This window comes from Saccostrea echinata, unplaced genomic scaffold (genome assembly GCF_033153115.1).
Source record: "Saccostrea echinata isolate AGI-Se365-2 ecotype Australia unplaced genomic scaffold, CSIRO_AGI_Sech_v1 ptg000017l, whole genome shotgun sequence".
NCBI lineage: Eukaryota > Metazoa > Mollusca > Bivalvia > Ostreida > Ostreidae > Saccostrea > Saccostrea echinata.
In genome coordinates this window covers 3,549,557-3,571,084 of record NW_026889766.1, presented here as the reverse complement: position 1 = coordinate 3,571,084, position 21,528 = coordinate 3,549,557, and the positions used below count along the sequence as shown (strand labels likewise).

Sequence of the window (21,528 nt, the reverse complement as noted above, 5' to 3'; positions counted from 1 at the left end):
CCATTGTGAACAAAATATTAAACCTTGTAACATGCATTGTATCATTTTCTGTAATAAAATACATATGCGTTTTAGAGTATTATTTGATCTTTCACTGGGATGTTAATGTGGTACTTGGTGCACAAACAAAATATTTGACGACTTAACATACACAAATTCTCATGTATTATTATCAGTGGATCGTTATTTAAGTTGTCAACTAAATTTCATTTCAAAAGATCGTATATTAAACATTGATAAATAATTTAGGACTATCATGAAGTCACGACACATTGACAATACTCATCAAAAACCTATGTAACTAGCTCGAGGACTAGTTACAGGGTTTTTTGTATATTCATTCGCGGCATACTTGTCTGCATTTTTTTTTTTTTTTGTTTTTTATATTTAGATTTAATGAAGATGGATGCAATGGAAAAGCTAGGGATCTCCCATTCAGTGCCTTCTAAGTGGACATTCATACTCATTTCATTTAACTGAATGCCAGAGTTTCATCCTGTGGGTCCTCTGTAATTGAAGTGAAAGTGAGACTCGCCATACATTACTCCTCAGTCGGAGCGACAGGCATCATTAAGTGAAGTAGTACAACAAGCTAGGCGAGTGTTATATGGGGAATTAATTATGACCATTGAGAATCTGCGTTTGTAGAACCAGAATTATGCGTTTAAACCCTTGTTTCTATCAAAACTTTCCTTCAAACACCAGAAGTCAAACAAGAAAACTACAGATAAAAGGTTAGATGATATTTTTTTTTCAAACTTAACAAGCTGGATCTTATTGAACATAATCAAGCAGCGTGGAGAACAGAATAATTCCATAAGGATAGTGTGTTGATATGCTATGATATAGAGGAGAAAGTTGAGGAAGTGGCTTTATTGAATAGTGTGTCATTTGTGTCATCCAAACGTGACACTCATTGTAAGATGAAAGAAGAATTATTATCTCAGATTGAAATCAGCTTTCACGAACAAGACAAAACAATACTTGAAATACATGATCAGATGAAAAGAATGAAGAGATGAACAATTCATAAATAGAGCAAAATGACAAGGACATCATACACCATGAAACAATGGAGGACGATATCAGGATGTTAAAAATTTGCACAAAAACCATGAAAATCTACAGTGACAGATAATCGATCTGCAATGCAGATCAGTGAAAACTGGACTTTCAAAAAAAAAAAAAAAAATAATAATAATAATAAAGACATAAAATGGACATGAATTATTAGTTAACTTGTCAGTTGTGTTAAAAACTTTGTCTTTTACCATGGTAAAATTTTTTATTTCAAAATTATAAATGTAAATTGCAGAACTAAAATTGGGGATCATTATTTCCGCAAGTTTCACAATAATTGTCAAAGCTGTTTGTGAGAGTTTTTGAAAATAATTTTGTCATTTTTTATTTGTTTCCATGTCAACGGCGGTTATTTTCAATAATCAAATTGTTCAATGCACATTCCAGAATATGATTTGGCTTCTGTCTAAAATGTAAGAGGTGTTCTGGGAACCAGGATTTTATTTGTAGAAAAAAAAAGTTTCCCATCCCTTTTTACCCCCAGGATGAATACGAAAATTTCAAAACCTTATTCTTCAGGACACCAGCAATCATCTCCAAAAAGGATTTGACTACTGCGTAAGAGGAGATGCTTAAATGTAAGAGGAGTTCTGAAAAACATTTTCTGTTTTAAAAAAGAATTTTAACCCCATTCGACCCCCAGGATGAAAAATAAAAATTCTGACACCTTATTGGCACATCTACAGGACACCACCAATCATCCTCCAAAGATGATAATATTACTGATTAAAATGTACAAGGAGTTCTGGGAACCATGTCATTGTAGAAAAAAAGGTCATTTTGTATCCCCAGTTTGGTCCCAGGGTAAAAATGAAAATTGCTTAACCTTATTGCACATCTACTGGACACCACGTATCATATTTCTAAAGATTAAATGGGTACTGTAAAATGTAAACGGAATCTAAGGAAGAAGAAAATGTGACAAACAAAGGGACGGGCGAATATACTGTAAAAGTGGTTATATACACTGGTTGTTAAGTACGCGTTTGTGACTGTCAAACATTACATGTGGGTGTAATATACGCAGTCTCACGAGTTACTGAGAAAAAATTACGCGGTCATTGTTATTGACATCGAGTTGTTGCCCTCTGAAAAGGTAAAAGTAGTTTAAATTACACGCATGGATAAATTAGACGTATCTGGAAAAAATAGAAATTGAAAATAAAAAAATGTTTGCAAACAAACAAAAATTTGTACTGGTCATCGATATGTGCATGTTCCTTGGAGTGCTAAATATAACGGCGATCTGCACAGTCAATGAAGCGGTGAAGTGTGAAAACTTGTAAACGCTTTATTGTAATTATTTACGCAAGCCCAAACTTCAAGTGGGATCTATTTACCTATATCTTCGAGGCGAGCTGACAGTTTAATAGACATGTTTGTAGTGACTGCGAGTTTTTGTAATATCTTTGGATTAATTTTTTGAAAATAACTAGGGACATACATGTACGTACAAAGGAAATGCAAATCAGTCTATCGATGTTTTGAAGCTTTAATTGACATTGCTTTGCAAATATTTAATATGAAAATGCATTTTATTTTATTTCATTGCACAAAAATGTTTTCATCACTGTTGCTGGTCACTGTTTTTAAAGTAATTATCACTCACCTGCATTCAATATCACGATCAAATTATGACTGGTATCAGGTATAACCAGTCTAACAGTAATAGTAATAGTCTATGATGACTCTGAAATTTTGTGACCACATGCGCGGGGGTATTTTACGCGTTTGTACTCTTACCGCGTAAGTAGTGTAAATTTCCCCCACGCGTGAATAACCACTTTTACAGTACAAGGGTAACAACAATTAATATAACCGAACTTACTTTAGAAGGTGCGGGTATAATAATTGAGGGCTGGCAAAAAGGCCATTAATTAGAGTAAATATTACGCAGCACAGTTAAGGCTGCTGTAAGGAGGCGGGGCCTAATGTATACGGGAAATGCTTACTATGACATCACACAAAAATCTAAGTTCTTCAAATTACCACAAAATGAAATGATTTGCTATTTTAAACTTATAAATAGCTTTCAACTACATCAATACTAATTAGTGCATGCATTATTGTCGTTGGTTAAATCCCACACAGCAATATATAAACAATTCACTGATTGCAATGCACTTGTCAATGTGACGTTTTATCGTAAAATTTGACGCAGTTTGTATGCAGTGAGAGGCGGATCAAGTTATATTTATACAATGAAAAATGTATTTTGTAATTAAATAAAACATAAATTGTAGATATATAAGAGGCCATTAGCTTGGATGCGATGTCTGTTTCATGATTTTATTCATATACTTCCCGTACATTCCCTAGACAAGCGATACTGTCGTATATTTGTATGCAGATTCATTGAAGGGTAATAGAAGGGTCGTAATAATTCGATATATTGCAAGGGCATACCCTCAATGAATTATGACAAGCTTTTACACATAAACTCAAGAAGTATGAAGATATTTGAAAAGTGCTGCGAACCTATTGAAATCTTGCAAATGAATTAATTATATCTATATTTAATGTACTTGACCAGCAAAATATTCAACGTACGGTCTAACAAATGTACTTTTAGCAGTTAGAAATTAGAATCTATATAGGTTCGCAGCACTTTTCACAAACTACAAAGAGTGTTGAAAATAATTATATGTTAAAAGTAGATTTTTAATTTGGTTATGCCCTTGCAATATAAGAATTTATAGATGACCTCAATACTTCAGGTATATTTGCTAAAATCACGTGACTGTCACATCACGTGACAAGTCTTAATAAGAAATCTAATCGTCCTCAACATTTACTTTTCAACCACATTGCATTTGTCCGATAATGGTAAAGTCCTAAAAAGAAATGCCCATCCTTGTAAAGAATGTATTTTCTATCTAAAAAAATTCGCCGATATTTCCATTTGGCACCTTAACTGTGCTGCGTAGCTACATTTTTTCTCAATTGTCTTTATTTCAGAGAACGTGTTGCTGATGAAAATGAAAATATATTGCCTATCAGACTATGCATTAGCTTTTACACAAAGTTCCCTGCCAGTCAGGAAACAATGCATTTCAGTAGGGAATATTTTTAGCACCTTTAAAGATATATATATTACAGTGTACCACAAAGTTGTATCTTAAGGATAAATAACACTAGCAAACTTTTTTCACAAATCAGAAATATTTCACATAGCTTTAAATATTCAAATAGGTAACCAGAATAATATTTGCCACGTAAAGTAGAAGAATTTTGTAACATTTTTGTCACAATGTTAAAAATATGTACAAAATTTAGTATAGAATTACATAGATACAACAAAGCATCGCAAATATAAATACAAAAGAAAACTTACAATTTCTTTACATTTTAGGGATTTTTTATCTGTCATTTTAATCGAAATCAGTTAAAAAATATATATCAATCCATGCATCAAATGTTTGTTTGTGGTTTGTTCGAAAGTATGGTGACATGAGTCTCTTTCACACTCAATCTCAAATTTACCCAAATTGGTCAATTTTTATAAAAAGAAAGCTGAAACCTTATTAATTGGTTCTCAGAGAAATAAAAGAAAGCAAACCGAGAAAATTTTCAGGCACACTCAATTAAAAGTAGCCCCTGTAAATATAATAGTACATTCAACATTAAGCTTATTAACAAAGAGATCTGAGAAATAGATTAAGATCCTGGGTGTGAGAATGAATAGTCAGCAAAAATTTAATACCCATATTTCAAACCTTTGCAAAAAGCAGCAAAACAGTTTAATGATTTAAAACACATAGGTAAACATCTTACCTAACTGGGCAAATTTACCATTTATTATTTTTGTTTTTACTTCATATATGACAAATTTCAATTACTGTCCCTGTTGTATAGCATTCTGTGGCGAGATTAACATGAAAAGAAAGGGTTCTTAGATATATCAATGATGATCAACTAGTATCTATGTAGATTTAATACCAAAGTGAGATTTACCGACTTTTATAATCAGAAGATTAAGAACATTAGCTACTGAATTTTTTAAAATTAAAAATAATAAGAAATTAAGCCAAGATTCTCTACCTGATCTATTCACTTAATATCATTCATAATTATATAAAGGAAAAATTAATCAGTACAGTCATCAAGGATGAAAACAACTTGACCTGTTTTCTACTTTTACAAATGCAGGAGCCATTCTCTGGAACGAACTTCCAGAGGATATTAGAATTGTATCAATATTTACTAGTTTTAAAGGCATAAATGGAATGGAGATTTCTCTGCATGTACGTGTGGGTCCTGCAGATGTTAGCATTCAAATTCAGTAACATAATATTCCTTTTCATTTCAGTTCTTTATTTTTTTTTTATTCTGCTTTTATGTTCAGCATGCTTATTTATTTATTTTAATAAGTACATGTAAATATATCATTATATATGTTATCATTTTAATTCAGTTTCAGAACTATCTTACATTTATTTAAATGAAACAAAACTTGAGTGTAGCATATCCTGATAATGACAGTTTAAGTGCTATTCTGCTTGATGTTCATTTATGGCTTTTTTTCAATGTGTGTAAGTAAAGTACGGATTGTATAAGACTGTGGCTTTAACATGTTTAACTATCATATATTTGTATGTCTATGGTTTATGTATATTTTTAAAGATGTTCATGTTTTACTACCCATGTCGGTGAAAAGCTATACAGGGCTTATTTTTATTGCTTATTGTTTTAATAATAGGACATAAAATATCATTTAATCATTCTAGATCTGATTAAAGAATTTGAAAAGGTTCCTTACCTTAACTTCAAATTGATAACTGTATTCTCCTATAGTTAGGCAAAAATTTTAATTAAAAAAAAATAGGGAGGAGGAAATTCATACTTTTCATTACTTTTCTGAATATCAATACATAAGAAACATTATTAATTACTAAAAATAAACTTCAAGTCCATTTTAAAACAATTGTATATCCCATTTGTTTCAAAGAAAACTGCGAACAATTCAAAATGCTAAAAATTGAATGTTTTATTTTACGTTTTTCAAGAGGTTCAGGTTTATTTTAAACAGACTATATAACTTACATACGCGTACGCTTATGCGCAGTGAATAATGATCATGTAAAATGCTCAGACATACCACAGAATGGTATATAGAAAATACAAACAGTAGTCAATAGCGTCCCCTATTATGAACCAAGTATTCATCGTTGTGACATATTTTGCATAAATGTCAATAGAGACACTTTCATTTTAAGAGCGTTTATTTAGTTATATTTTGCATTGTTTATGTAGCACTGAAAAAACTTAAGTCTGATATAAATCCCTTAATTGCTTCTCAAAAAGTATGAAAACAGTCATCATTTTAACGTGTCAGGCAGAGATAATTCTCGATGGGAAGTATGTACTTATGTCTAAAGCAGTTGACAGCAAGGGCCAAGTATAAAATACTAGCCATGTCATGGCACACACTTTATCATTATTTGGCTGAAGATGAACAGAATCACTTGCAGGTAATTTAATTTTTTTTCTGCTATACTGATTGAATATATTTAATAGATTTAAAAAATATATTCATTAAAGAACATATAACAGCAATGCCTTTGAATTCATTCTCTGAAATTATATTAACCATTCTATTTCAACAGATCAATTCAAGTATAATTGAAAATTCTTCAACATAAACAATCCTTCCAATTTCTCCTCAATAAATATGTCTACATATACATCAGCTTATTAGCGTACCAATTAAACGAGATGCCCCATGACGGTACATTTCGCCAGCAACAATATGTAACAACAACGAGCATATCATCATATGTCCATCGGTACATTTTGCTATCGGCGACAATAAGTACCAAGACGAGTTTTTTCCCTGTCTGCAAAATGAGGTCAAAATGTACATTTTATATATTAAAACAGATACTTGTCAAAAGTACGCAGCACAGTTAAGGCTACAATAAGGAGGCGGGGCCTAATTTATACGGGGAATGCTAACTATGACATCACACAAAAATATATGTTTTTCAAATTACCACAAAATGAAATGATTTGCTATTTTAAACTGTTTTGGATAGCTTTAAGCTACATCAATACTTACTATTGCATATATTTTTGTCGTTGGTTAAATCCCACACAGCAATTTATAAACAATTCACTGATCGCAATGCACTTGTCAATGTGACGTCTTATCGTAAAATTTGACGCAGTTTATATGCAGTGAGAGGCGGATCGAGTTATATTTTATACAATGAAACAAGTATTTTGTAATTAAATAAAATATTATTTGCCGATATATGAGGCCATTAACTTGAAAGCGATGTCTATTTATGAATTCATTCGTACACTTCCCGTACATTACCTAGACAAGCGATACTGCCGTATATATTTGTATGCAGATTCATTGAAGGGTAATAGAAGGATCGTAATAAATAGATATATTGCACGGGCATACCCTAAATAAATTATGATAAGCTTTTACATATAAACTCAAGAGATATAAAGATAATTGAAAAAGTGCTGCAAACCTGATGAAATCTTTCAAATGAATTAATTATATCTATATTTAATGTACTTGACCAGCAAAATATTCAACATAATTAACAAATGTAATTTTAGTAATTAGAAATTAGAATCTTTATACATGTAGGTTCGCAGCATTTTTCACAAACTACAAAGAGTGTTAAAAAGAATTATAAATTAAACTTTTTAAAACTTGGTTATGCCCTTGCAATATTGGAATTTACAGATAACCTAAATACTGCAGGTATATTTGCTAAAATCACGTGACTGCGAAATTACGTGACAAGTCTAAAAAAGAAATCTAATCGTCCTCAACATGTAGTTTTCAACCACATTACATTTGTCCTATATAGTAAAGTCCTAAAAAGAATCGCCCATCCTTGTAAAGAATGTATTTTATATGTAAAAAAATTCGCCGAAATTTCCATTTGGTACCGTAACTGTACTGTGTATCGTACGGGGGAATGTTTCCTACCAAAATTCTTGGAGGTTATTCTATGTTTACTGCACCATTTTGCCTTCTTATATCGCAACTCGTATAGAGTAGATAAAAAATGACAATTCTGCATAAAATGAACATTGATCTTTCTCTAAGTGAACAAGTTGTATGAAATTGGAGATATGTGTCCCCTTTGATTACGATTTTCCTGTATTTTTACGCAGTTTTATATTTTTAGAGAAATTCAGAGTATTGTGCTTAAGAGCTTTTCATAAAATATGCCTACGTAATAAGTCTGTGTGATTTACACATCAAGGACATAAAAAAATAAGTTTACTGTGGGGCTAAAAAAATAGGCACATATTGTCTCCGATGATTATATTTGTTTTAAAACAATATGTTCTAACGGACGACAATTTATTCAGTAAGGTTAGGTGCATTTTGTCGCCAAAGACAATACTATGTGTAATGAACGACAATCGCATACTCAAAAGTAAAATTCTGAAATTCTTGGAAATGATAATCTCAACACGAGAAGGATATTTATTTTAATATCAAAGGTACTAAGCTACGGAAATGAATGCCTCAATTTACATTTGTGAGGCACAGAGTAGCAAGTATCATTGTGACTTCATTAAAAATTAACAAGTAACAAAAATAAATTATACCGCAAGATGAAGCGTAAATGAAAGATTGCATGCATTTGTTTTATCGAAAATTGTTTAATTAATGCAAAACCCTACCATTTGGTAACAATACTGTGCAATCACTTATATTGCATTGACGCAGTACAAGTGATCCAGGGGAAGGGATCCATTATTTTAATGATTATAAAAATGCTAATTTAAATACAAAATCATCGCCAAGATTAAAATCTAATCAATAAAATTAAATACCAAACATTTCTTTAAACCAATTGTGTATATAATTAACTTTATTTAGACCTTATAAAACTGCAGAGAAACAGAAAGAAAAGAAACTCGTTAATACGATAAGCATATTCTCGATAAACCTCAAAAGTGCAAAGGCATAAACTAGATCGTTTAAGCTGAACACGGAATACCCATTGCTTATATCATGTATATTTTAAAGAGATGCGAGTTGATTCTGTTATAAAGAATATTTTTTATTCTTTTTCATTCAAGCTGTAGATTGATTGATAGATTGTATATTGTTTTACGTCCCATTCGAGAATATGTTTCACTCATATAGAGACCATATACCGGTAGAGGGCTTCAAATTTTGACCTTTACTCGGCACTCAGGGCCATTGAGCAGTGAGGGATCTTTATCGTGCCAACGCCTGCCGTGACACGGGGCCTCGGTTTTTAAGGTCTCATCCGAAGAACTAAGAAGTGAAAGTTTCACTTCAAAGTGTCGAGCGCATGGCGAAGGAACAGTTGCAACCAATTTTTTATCGACTTAGGTTAGTCGCGGCCGATATTCGAACTCACGACTCACGGAATACTTCTCCAACAGCACGAACTAGTTCCTAACACTTTTAAGGTGAGGGATGCATACTCCTTTTGCTGTTTGCCAGTTTTTATGGCCATAAAACAACTGGATTGCCTTGCACTAGCATCGTTTTCTATATTCAGCCTAACAATTCTATTTTTAAACAAGTCACATAAAACACAACATGCGATATAACTGGAACTAAATATAATGCAAACCAATTTATTATCGGTAATTATATTACTTTTCATACATCTTTATAGTTACTATTTTTACAGTGATAGTTAAATGTATTGCAAATTGAGAAGGTGTAAATGTCGCATTTACCATTGCTTTGCTTAACAGCTTAAATACGCTTTATCAGGATTTCTATAACATGATCTTCCCTTCTACACCTTCCTGTTCAGTAGCCAAAGTCCTCTTCATACCTTGATGTTTTAGTTTTTTTTATAATACATTTTAATTTTTATAAAAACTATTCACTCAATTGCAGACTTTTTTCGTTCACATTTTTTTCCTGTGTCATTCAACTATTCTTCACACTGGAGAAATACATAAAAAATAATATATCTACAGTAAAAGATATCTAAAATTATAAGTCATCTTAGACAACATAGAATAAGAAAAAAAAAGACACATCATTACAGACTTGAAATGATACTAAGAAGAACTAAACGAACCACACAAATATAGTTCTAAAACAGAATTGTTCAGTTTCCATCTTGTTCCTCATTAAAATCGTACAAAACAACTAAGAAGATTACACACAGCCCATATACATGTTGCGCGTGTTGTTTCTTGATTTTATAGATAGTAGAACATGAATGCAATTCATTGGCATGTTACTTCAACTGATCTTTCTCCAGTTTAACGCATTTGGGATGAAATAGAAAGACCTAGGTAGCGTGTCAATGTGCTCCAGCGGTTGATTGTTATTTTTAATCGCACATAAATGGTTGTTGCATGGTTAATTCACCATTATTGATGGTATGAATATTTTTCAGATATACCTTTTCTCTCAGCGTCAAAATAATACATGTAATAATAATAATAAATTACAAAAATAAAAACTACTCATATCTATATTATCTTATGGTCTTTTCTCCTCATTTTTGGCATCAAATATTTGGATACACTAAGAAAAGACAAAAAAATACACAAAAATGCACACTTTTGATATTTGCGCATTTGTTCTTGCATCTCTTATCATAAGCTGAATAGATTAAATCCAAAAATGTACATACGATTATTCTTATTACTTGAATGTTTCAATATTTACAGGTCATGGATGACACTATTTCAATAAAGAGCTTTTGCCAAATGACAAATTGGAATACTACTAGTGTAGCAATGTTCAACATTCTCGTTTATCTTTTGATTTGAGGTATACCTCTGATAAAAAATAAGTCCTTTTTTATTGCAGATGGAGCTGTAAAGAAGACGTCTAAGAATATCATAATGGCGACGAGTAAAATTTTCTGGCTTTTGAGCTGGGGCTCCTTTATTACAGTATATATGACAAATTTTAATTATGGCCGAAGACATTTGGTGACGGACACTTTTTCAAGACGAAAGGAAACCGTTCTACTACAAAAAGTACTTCAACTTGTCAAAAACCAAGAGAGAAAGATTACATCCATCAATGACAAACTCTCCCAGTGTGAGCATCTGAAGAATAAAAAAAAAAAGAAACTGTATTTATTACTCTATCAATATTGTAAATCTGAATCATATGTGGTAATTAAGCATCATTGTAGATGAAAAAAAGAATAGTTTAAAAAATAACATAAAGCGTCAATTAACACTTTTGTAAATAATAAAACTTGATATTTAATTCACAACTCTACTCCAGGCAATGATACATTGGTTTCTTAATATATCTTTACTTAAAGTATATACTCTAAAATAGAGTATACGACTTTACTTAATTATTTTATAAATACTAATCTCCGACTTTCATTTTCTTCTTTATAAATTCAGTGTTTTCGAGAGAGAAAAGTATATCTTGAAATTACAGGGTTTGACACAGTATACGTATATGATGCTAATATTTTATTTATTTATTTTCAGGCCTTTCCATATCAGGAACATTTCCTTATGGAAGCCATGGTAAACGCTTTACAATTTTACCGGCAAATTCCGGAAGCTTTCAATTTTTAATTTTTAATGAGCCTTATTTCACTATATATTTAGCTTTTCGATCATTTTAATAGGAAATCCTGGATACTAGGACTTTCTTCATTTTTTTTTACCATAGACCTGTTGTTCATTACAAAAACAAGATGTATTTGTAAAACAATGATACCCTCATACGGCAGCTTTTTGCGAAAATTCAGGTTTTTCAAATGCAAGCCAAGCTCCGAGGACAAGGTCAAATACTCCAAGGTCAAGGTCAAATGGTCTCATTAAAGGTACTTAGGGGAAGGACTTGTCATAATAAATACACATGTAAAACAATGAAGCTCTAGCTCCATCAGTTCAAAAGTTATGGCCAAGGTTAAAGTTTTTTTCAAAAGTAGGTCAACTCTAAGGTCAAGGTCAAAGGCAAAATTGTTGATTTCCAAAGGAAGGTCTTGTCATAAGGAATAAACCTGAGAAATATGAAGGTCTTAGTACTAACTGTTCAAAATTATGGCCAAGGTTAAAGTTTTTTAAATCTCATATGTCAAGGATGAATGGTCAAAAATATTTATATCCTTAGAAAATTGGCTTAGTTTGGTTTGGTTTGAACTTATTTTATTGATTTTAAATTTACAAATGGAATCAGGCAAACGTTCTAAAAACTTAATACGCCCTTTCCCTACATGTGAATTATATCAAACATATTTACTAGGAGAGTTCTTGTCACAATGAATATACATGTGAAGTGTGAAGTATGAAAGTCCTAGCAACAACAGGTCAAAATTTATGGGCAAGGTTAAAGTTTGTTAAATTTTTGCAAAAGAGGGTCAAACTCCAAGGTCAAGGTCATGAGGTCAAAGATATTGAAACCCAAAAAAAGGCCTTGTCACAAGGAATAGACATGTGAAATATGAAAGCCATAGCTCCAACCAATCAAAAGTTAAGGGCAAAGTTAAAGTTTTCGCGGACAAATAGAAAACAGATAGGACATACGGACGGACAGGACAAAAACTATATACCCCCAAATCATCGATTACGGGGATATAAAAATAGAATTTTTATTCCTTGGTCTACATCTTCACTCCTTTCTTACAAAATTTAAAAATCCATATCAATATTTCGTTTTTAAAATATTAAAACCATCTTAACAAATAATGCGTATTCGGTAGAAAATCATGTATGTTTTTTTCATTATCAAATGCGCGTATTGTTTATTATACACAGCTTGCTTGTAAGTAATTTTTTGATAATAAAAAAATAAGCATTATAACTATAGAGGGGAGTATAAAGTTCTTGTACACAATACAAATACAGCAGAAACTACATTTTGTACTTAAGGAAAAACTTCAATCTATTCGGGAAAAATCTTGCAATTTTCCAAGCTGCAATACAGAGTACGTCATGACTCAGTGTCTGATTATTGGCATTCACTTGGTTTACATGTAATGACAACAAAACCCTTTAAATCCGTCACATCTAAAGTCTATTTTTTTTTAAGTTTAAACTGTAAAGTATTCTGGAAAAAAAGTACAAATAAATGCATTTTTAAACATCTATTGGTTTCTTTTTTAATTTTTTTTAAAAATTATTTTCAATAAAGAAAAGTTATAAAAGTTTCTTTAGGTGAACAGTTTTCTATACGTGATTCTTATCCGATTGATCTTATTTAGATGACGAATTGACGCCCTCACTGCTTCATTCAAATTCAATGATGCAGGGTACCACAACATTCACAATCTTACAAGAACGAAAATCAACAATTCTTGAACCAAATCCAACTTTAAAAACAACGGATGAAGAACCTAAAACTACCGAGATTCTAACATCAACTGCAAGGAAAGCGAAATCCATGGGTAAGACCCACCGGTTTTTAAATTTTGATTTACATAATGAAATGAAATAAAACTTAACGAAAAAAATTATAGAACATTCAATTACACATACTTAATTTATAATTTCTTTACAGAAAGTAAGGGCAAGAAATTTCTAATTCTTTTCATGCAAAATTTGTATAATTATGGAACCTTATATATTCATATAAAAACGAATAAAGAGGCAAATGTCAACTTGTCAACTTCACTTATTTAAATGCAAATATTAAGTCTGCAATGGACAAGAGAACGCATTTGCCTACCGTACAAAGATAATTTTTCCTTACGAAATGGCGTGTGTATATTCGAAAATTGAACTCAGGGCTGTGATATTGCAAACCTCGGAACTATCCACAATAACCTTATTTCAAAGAAGTACTACAGAAGAATTTGGCGACGTGACACTGATTATTCCTACAAGCAAACTCTCTACTAAATACCTTAATTCTTCAACCCAACCATATCTTCTATCAGTTGATTATTGTAGTCAATTTGCTATCGGGGGCATCTGTGAAATCAGCAATACACTTAAATGTTATAAAATAATTATAATTTTTTTTAATGATAATCAAAATGAATTTTCATATAATTCTCTCAGGTTAAGGCACTTTACGAGTAGTTATAGAACAAAAGAATATTCATATAATTTTCTTATGTGTAGGCGGTGATTTGACGTTTTTTCCCGCCATTTCAACTTCCTCATTGGCATCGACAACAGCAGCTACACAATCAACTAATCAAGCAGCAAGACCAATGGGTAAAACTTTCTACATTTTGAACATTCAATTCAAGCACATGCTTCATCTACTTAACGTATCTTGAAATTGAATTACAGGTAGCAGAGGCAGAGAATTTTTTATCTTATTTATGAGGAATTTTCCTTCAGCGATTGGGAACTTGAGTGTTCATATAACGACAAACAACGAAACAACAGTTAAAGTATTAACGTCCCCTTCCTTGGATACAGACTTTAAATCGGTTATTCATTTTAACTCCAACTTTAAACTCGGTCCCCCCTTAAACCTTGTCTGTGAATATTCTACTGTTGAACAGAAAGGTCTAATACTACAGACCTCTGAATTATCAACTGTAACAATATTTGATAGTTATTATACATACTCAAACGATGGGGCGCTGATTATTCCAATACAGAAACTCTCGAACAAATATATTGTTTCTTCAACAGAACCGTATACTACCAGTCGAAATTATTACAGTCAATTTGCCATTGGAGCACTCTATAACAGGACAAATGTAGAGATTATATTCAAACTTAAGCACAATACTCCTCTCACTATGCAGGGTAAATCGTACAGAGACGGGGATATTTTCGTAGTAACGTTAGAAAGATTTGATACGTTACAAATTGGGCATGTAACAGATCTCTCTGGCTCCTTCATAACATCCACGAAACCTATCGCAGTTTTTTCCGGAAATCGTTGTGTAAATTTGAAAAGCCTGGGTTGCAGTCACATGGTTACGCAGCTTCCTCCGACAACCGAGATAGATACTCAATATATTATACCCCCGTTCTACAACAATGCTGGGACATTAATTCAAGTGCTCAGTGAAAATCGTAGTTCCATAAACTCCAGTGTCGGTAGCAGTGTTTCAAATTTTCATTTAAATGAATTGTGTTCATCCATAATATGTTAAAACGAAAATGCTCACCATGTTAATTAATTCTGTTTATATCCCGTTTCTGTTTGCTTCTACATTGTTTTGCAAAACTGTGCTTGGCATAAATATTAACAGCATACTTATTAAATATATTATCTACATTTTTCCTTGACAAAGTTCACGCACTATAAATATAACAAATTTTATGATGAATTAATCAGTAATTTTGGTTGGGGTTCATTTTTACTGTTTCGAGCTATATATAAAGAGACCATGAATTCATATCACAACGAAATCCCAACAAAATGTGAAAGTGTCATATTGTGGTACGATCCTTTTCCTTTATAACGAAATCAAATATCTTGAATCCAGACTTTTTTCCCTCTATGTTTCCCGATGTCTATTTGACCCAGTGGAAAGAGCTAGGTACGTTAGCTAATGTCAACAGGCCCTGCAAAATGCTTAGAAAATAAAGTTTGTGTATCCTCACTAACCATGTATATTTATAAAGCTTATGATCCTTAGTCCTTGTATATGTAAACGTTTGGGCGGATCCAAGCTTCTTCTGCTGCTATGTAATATCCAAACCTATGCCGTATCCGGAAAACAAGCAATTTTCTTCACTTTTCACCCGGTTTTTGGGAAAATTCGATGTGGCCACAAGCATCGGCCACGAAGATATTTTAACCAGAAAAACTATAACATAAAAAGGATTGATTTATACAGGTTTCGTTCTGGCCGTGGGCTGTGGCCACATTGAATTTTTACAAATTCTGATATTATCGGTCGTCTGCTATACGGATCTTGACGTGAGGGGTATGGAATATTAGCTTGGAATATTATGGAATATTAGCTTTGAATATATTCGTAGAAAATAAATAACAATCGAATACATGTTTATTTTGTAGAAATCTAAATGATAAAATGCATTATTTTAAAACTCAGTTGTTAAAAATTCGTATCCGCGACCACCCTTACTTTCGTTTTCATTCCAGGCAACCAAAACACAGGCCAATGTACACATGAAATGTCTAAATTTCAGACGGTGTGTTGTTAAAAGATGTAACTGAGATGTTATTGGGTTGTTAAATTTATTAAAAAAAAAAGTATCTTATGATAATTTTAAGGCAAAAACCTAACGTCTCTAGGTTGTACATCGAACTCTAAATATAGACGTCCTCATTGGTTTACATTGACAACGTACAGTGACGCGCCAAAAGTTTTCCCAATTTTTCACTTTCGTTCGATATTTTACTGTAAACAATACGTTGTTTTATCAAACATTTGATTAAAAATTATTGAGAATTTCTCACAGTTAGAGAAAACAGTAGTCAGATGATTCATTTTAGATATAAAAAATCTCAAATTAACGACTTTTTATTATCTGTAAAAATGCTGGAAAGTTTACATGTTTCAATGCACAGATGAATTATTTTAATATTATAGCATTTACACCCTTTCTCCAAAAGCTTAATTAGTACATACTTATACTTAGTATATTTTAAGTATGATAATCTTTCAATGAATTAAATTTATATACTATCACATAGAAACGAAAAAGAAAACATAACCATTTAAAATGTTTTTATGTCTTTTCAAAAAATAATTGAAATGATAATTGAGAACAGTAGAGGCATAAGTAATTAAGTATATGTTATTTATGTCCCTGAGAACAGTGAAATAATGCGGTTAAATTCAAGAAAGAAAAAGAAGAATGGGGAAATTACATAGAACTATAATTTAAGTTTTCCTTAGAAAAGTTAAGATGAGAATATATTAAATAATGTTCGACTAAAATGATACTCATTATAATGAAAACTTCTGAATGGGACAGCTTCATATAATTTTATGGAATTCTAAGATACTGAAAATATTTTTTAAAGCTATTTATGGCGTATCTGAGCTTGAAAATAATAATACAAGACTGAGTGTAAATATATATGATAAATGTATTTTTACGTTCGAATTAAAATTTTCACCGATTTTGAACTTAAATAACCTCACGTTTCTATAGTTAAATTGACTTTAAATTTGTCTGTTATTTAAATGTGGAGTCGGTAAATAAATCGGTTGTTGCTTTAAATTTTTACTATCTTTGAAACGCGATTGATTTAAATTGTGTAATTTACAGGAAACTCCCATCTTTATATAAAGTAATAAAACAAATAGAAAGAAATGTTTTTTTTAATTTTGGTTACCTGAACTTATTAAAAAATACGCCAAATATGACTTTAAATTTATTTTATATATTCGTAACAAAGTTAAAGTGGCTATGCGTTGTATATAGTGAGGCCACGCTCCTACTAGCACTAGCTAGTGGGTTAACCCTTTAGCTCAGTCGGTAGACAGTCATTCTACAAAAACATGACCAATTAAGAATTTTATATGTCGCTTGCAAATTTACCGTTGTAATATCTTAATTATAAATTTAAAGGTCGATTTCAACTCTAAGACTTAAAATACACACATGGTTTTGTAAATATTCACCGATATATATGCAGTTAAAGTTTTAATATGAACATATTGTAATGTTGAAAAACGTATTCCACTGCAAATCTTAATGTCGCTTCATTTATATACAAATTTCAAGATGAAGTTTTCAGCCGTAAAATCGTTCGTTCCGAATAGAGTGCAATGAATGTTAAAAAATGTCTTTTATTCTATATAAAAAGAAATCAAACCACTTCTCGCAAAGAAATGCATAGATCTCCTTTCATGCGAATTTATAAGCATGTCGCTTAAAATCGATTAACTTCCGTAACGATTTTGTTTTAAATTTCAGCATAGAATGCATATTTCAAAAAGAACTGAAATTTATCTGAAAGTGACCACGGAACCTTATATCATCGATTCTAGTTGCGAGTCAGCTATTTTACTCGATTACATTTTCGACATAACAAAATGAATTTGACAAAAACAGTTGTCTCTCTTAAAAATTTAACTTCCGTAACGGTAATTCAGGAAAGTTTTTGCATTTAAGGTATAAAATTTTTGATTATTTTGGGAGCGAAATGCTTCATACTTTTGTTTAATATCCTTAAACAAACTTTGATTTTAATTATTGAAGAGAATTTTAATTTTTATTGCTGAGAATTAACTTCCGTAACGATATTTTTCCCGAAAATTTAATTTAAATTCGGATTCATGCGAGACTTCATGAATCATACTTTAGCGTTCTTTACTGAACATCAGAAACGAAAAATTGGTCAAATTCAGCTTTATTTAAAAAATAATAAGGCTTGATCAAGCATTAACTTCCGTAACACTAACTTAAAATCAATGGTATCTTGAAATTGTTGTAAAAAAGTTAATGATGCCAGATTTGTGGACAATTCTTTGTTTTCAAGTTCACTGATAGGTCCTTTAGAGGATTATGATGTTCATTTTCCTATTTGAAACAATCATTTTTTTCATGTTTTTTACTCTGAATTGGTCCATTTATCGTAGAATGACTGAGAGCGTTGGATTTTAAATCTGAGGGTTGTAGATTCGAGCCACAGTGTGGACATCCCTAGCTAATCGGTCATATATTTATAATTTTTTTTCTAACTCAGTTATTTTTACACCCTCCCTTTTGTGACAGGAAAAACTCTCCAAAATATTTGCAAATTAATTTGAATATTACTAAATGTTAATAATAAAAATCTTGTTGTTTGTCATTGCATTCAACACTACTATTTTAAAATTTCGTGATGTCTGTTGTTCTCGGGAGTTTTCGTCAACGAACGATTTATAAGTATTGCGAAAAAATGAGTGGTGTTCCTAGGAGGTTAAATATGATGAAAAGCATGACGACGACAGGGAAATATGAAAATATATGAAATATGGCCCCGTTACTTGACAATTTAGAACCAATCAGATAACGCATTGGGGGGGGGGAGGAGGGGGGGTCCCACTTAGGCTATTTATAAGCTTATATATCATACTTAAAATCTCGGAAATCGGGAAGTTCAACTACTTGGTCAGGGATCTCAAGGTACACCCCCCCCCCCCCCCCGACCCTGACGTACGTACCAGGAAGATACTGTATGTGTACTTTAAAAAGCGGGCTTCATATTTTAGCGGCTTTGGCGCAGACAACAATGCGCTAATTTATGAATACTGTAAATAAATCATAACTGAGTAAAATGCAGGGCCCCATAATCTGTAGTGTTAATTCATGGTAACGCCATCTAGTCCATAGGAAGTCCTTGCGCTAAATTTTGTACACGTACAGTTTTGTCTTTTAATTGGATATAAAAAATATTTAGCGTTACAATATAAAGACTCAGGAGAATTCTTTTCAGATCTTAATTTCTTCTTGTTGTTTTTCCTTAAATTATCAACAGTCAGGTTCTAAAGCTGAAACCACGAGATCTAGAGGAATGAATTCAACATGACCCTGGTTGATGCGTTATTAAAAGTCATAATTGTTTAACCTTATGCTTACATAAGTACCCCGTGTTTCGAGACACTGGTAACCTTATAGCTGTGCTTTGCATTCAACTTAAGGCAACCCAAGGTTATAAATGTTTTGTGAAAAAAAAAGTCGCCATCTTAAAGCTCGCAGACAGTCCGTATGGCCCAGGGTTGAAATGTTACAACCTTTTTATGAAGGGTTGAAAAAAATATACCTATATTAATATAAACCAAGTCAAAGCTTAATGAAAATTAAATATATCGTGTATGAGAGGAGTCGACCGTCTTCATTTTCTGATATTTGGGAGGGATGATAGATATGTTCAGAAAAATCACAAGTAATGCCCATGAAAACGGAACAGCGTCCAATCATTAAGTTATGTGTTGATATGGTAAAAACGGCGTCAGAGACATAATTCATGATTGTTAAAATTACTGGGAATAATCGAAATATTTTTTAGCTCATTTGACAAAGCAATTCATCTCATATTTCACAAAGTTTTGGAAGAAAAGTATTGTTTGAATTCCCCATTATATAGACAAATGAAATTAAATTTTATCACCACTATTATTTGAATTTACATCAGCTGTTTTGCATGGCTTCGCAAGTTCCCTGTTGGTAAGTTGGGAAGATTGATTTTAATTTATTCTTTTTTAGTTGACACCTTTGTCTGTGGTCTAAAGTCAAAGATCAATTTGCAAGGTCCTTCGTAAACTAAAAATAACTGCTGATGGAAATTATGAAGGCATGTCACCTAGAGCCTGACTCTGACTCAAAGATATGTTATTTAGATCCAGTCTATACGTTTTGACAAATTAAAGAAGTTAACTTTGACGTACAGTTCACAAGGAACCTTAGGGTCAGCTTTGATTCTTTTTTGGTTATTTGTTATACCAGTAGCTTACTTTCATCCCCTCTTCGTCCCTTTCTCAGCGCAATAGCGACCTAGAATATATTTTTACTTTAAACAAAACCTTGGAGTAACTCAGAATTTCAGGATTCTGAAGTCAATGAATTTTTAATAGATATTTCTTAAGTTGCAGGCACATAGTATATGTTTTTAAATGAGGGCGGGGGGGGGGGGCAGAATCAAACTTGAAAATCCTATTTCGTGGGAGGGAGGTCCAACTTCTCAACTTCTTCCACATCGATTTTTTTCATACGTCACCACATAACTCTGCAACAAAAATTGGGGGAGAGGAGCAACTAGCCCTTCAATGGACATTTTCGATAGAAAAGGTAATGTTCGAAAAAAGGGGACAGCCCCCCCCCCCAATACTTCGTGTCTGAGTTATCATTACATCCTGGTGATATAATTTCTAATTATTTTGCTGTCCATTGATCTATTTTGCATGAATAATTTAATACTTTTTTAAAATTGTATTGATTAATCTCAAATAGGGCGATTTTCGGTATGATAATATAATTTGAACCTTAGTGCAAATAGGTCAAAATTAATACCAAAGGAAGTTATTTTTCCTTATTTACTGTTCTTGTTTGTTAATAAAAGCTTCATTTCAAGCATCTATTTGCATTCTCTATCTATTTTTTTTTAAAACATTCCTGCAAAAATAAATTTATTTGTGGAGAAAAACAGTGCACATTATGCAAGCAATTTTGGCTGCTGTTATGATATTCAGGTATATCGATACTACAGAGGTCATATATTCTTTAAAAAAATTCTTTTTTTGCAATATTTTCTTGAAGTAAATAAACTATGCAATGTAAACATTTTAATAAAAGATTTTTTACGTATAACATACATTGATACATTAAAGTTATTTAAATGTTCTTAATCAACGGCGATAATGACGTCATAGTGCTCAAAACGGTTAAATGAAATAAAATACATTCCATTTTTAGAGGGCTATTGCAACTAAACTATAAAAGATAGGTAAAAATTGTTGATATGTTTATAAAGTATACATCCTCAAGTCATTTCTTTATAATTGTTTTACATTTTCAAAGAAAGGCTGATTTTCACTACTAACGTACCTGGCTCTTTGCTCTTTTACAGCATTCTTCTTAAGCCGTAGGGAAAGACTAAATTTTAGATTTTTCTGA

The 21,528-nt window shown here is 31.8% G+C and overlaps 1 protein-coding gene across 1 annotated transcript; it reads left to right on the top strand.

Moving 5' to 3' along the window:
* Window positions 1-10,900: 10,900 nt before the first annotated feature.
* On the top strand, window positions 10,901-15,101 carry LOC133189240 (IgGFc-binding protein-like). The gene is made up of 5 exons (XM_061324644.1): window positions 10,901-11,113; window positions 11,524-11,562; window positions 13,245-13,427; window positions 14,107-14,202; window positions 14,281-15,101. Exons 1-5 carry the CDS (start codon window positions 10,912-10,914, stop codon window positions 15,099-15,101), a joined length of 1,341 nt encoding a protein of 446 aa, XP_061180628.1. The 5' UTR covers window positions 10,901-10,911.
* The last annotated feature ends 6,427 nt before the right edge of the window (window positions 15,102-21,528 follow it).

What these genes read in the sequence shown, in the direction of transcription:
- LOC133189240 (XM_061324644.1), top strand. Translation starts at nt 10,912, where the DNA reads ATGGCGACGAGTAAAATTTTCTGGCTTTTGAGCTGGGGCTCCTTTATT. An exon ending in CAATGACAAACTCTCCCAGT is followed by an intron (nt 11,114 to 11,523) that starts GTGAGCATCTGA and finishes ATTTATTTTCAG; the next exon opens with GCCTTTCCATATCAGGAACA. An exon ending in TCAAGCAGCAAGACCAATGG is followed by an intron (nt 14,203 to 14,280) that starts GTAAAACTTTCT and finishes ATTGAATTACAG; the next exon opens with GTAGCAGAGGCAGAGAATTT.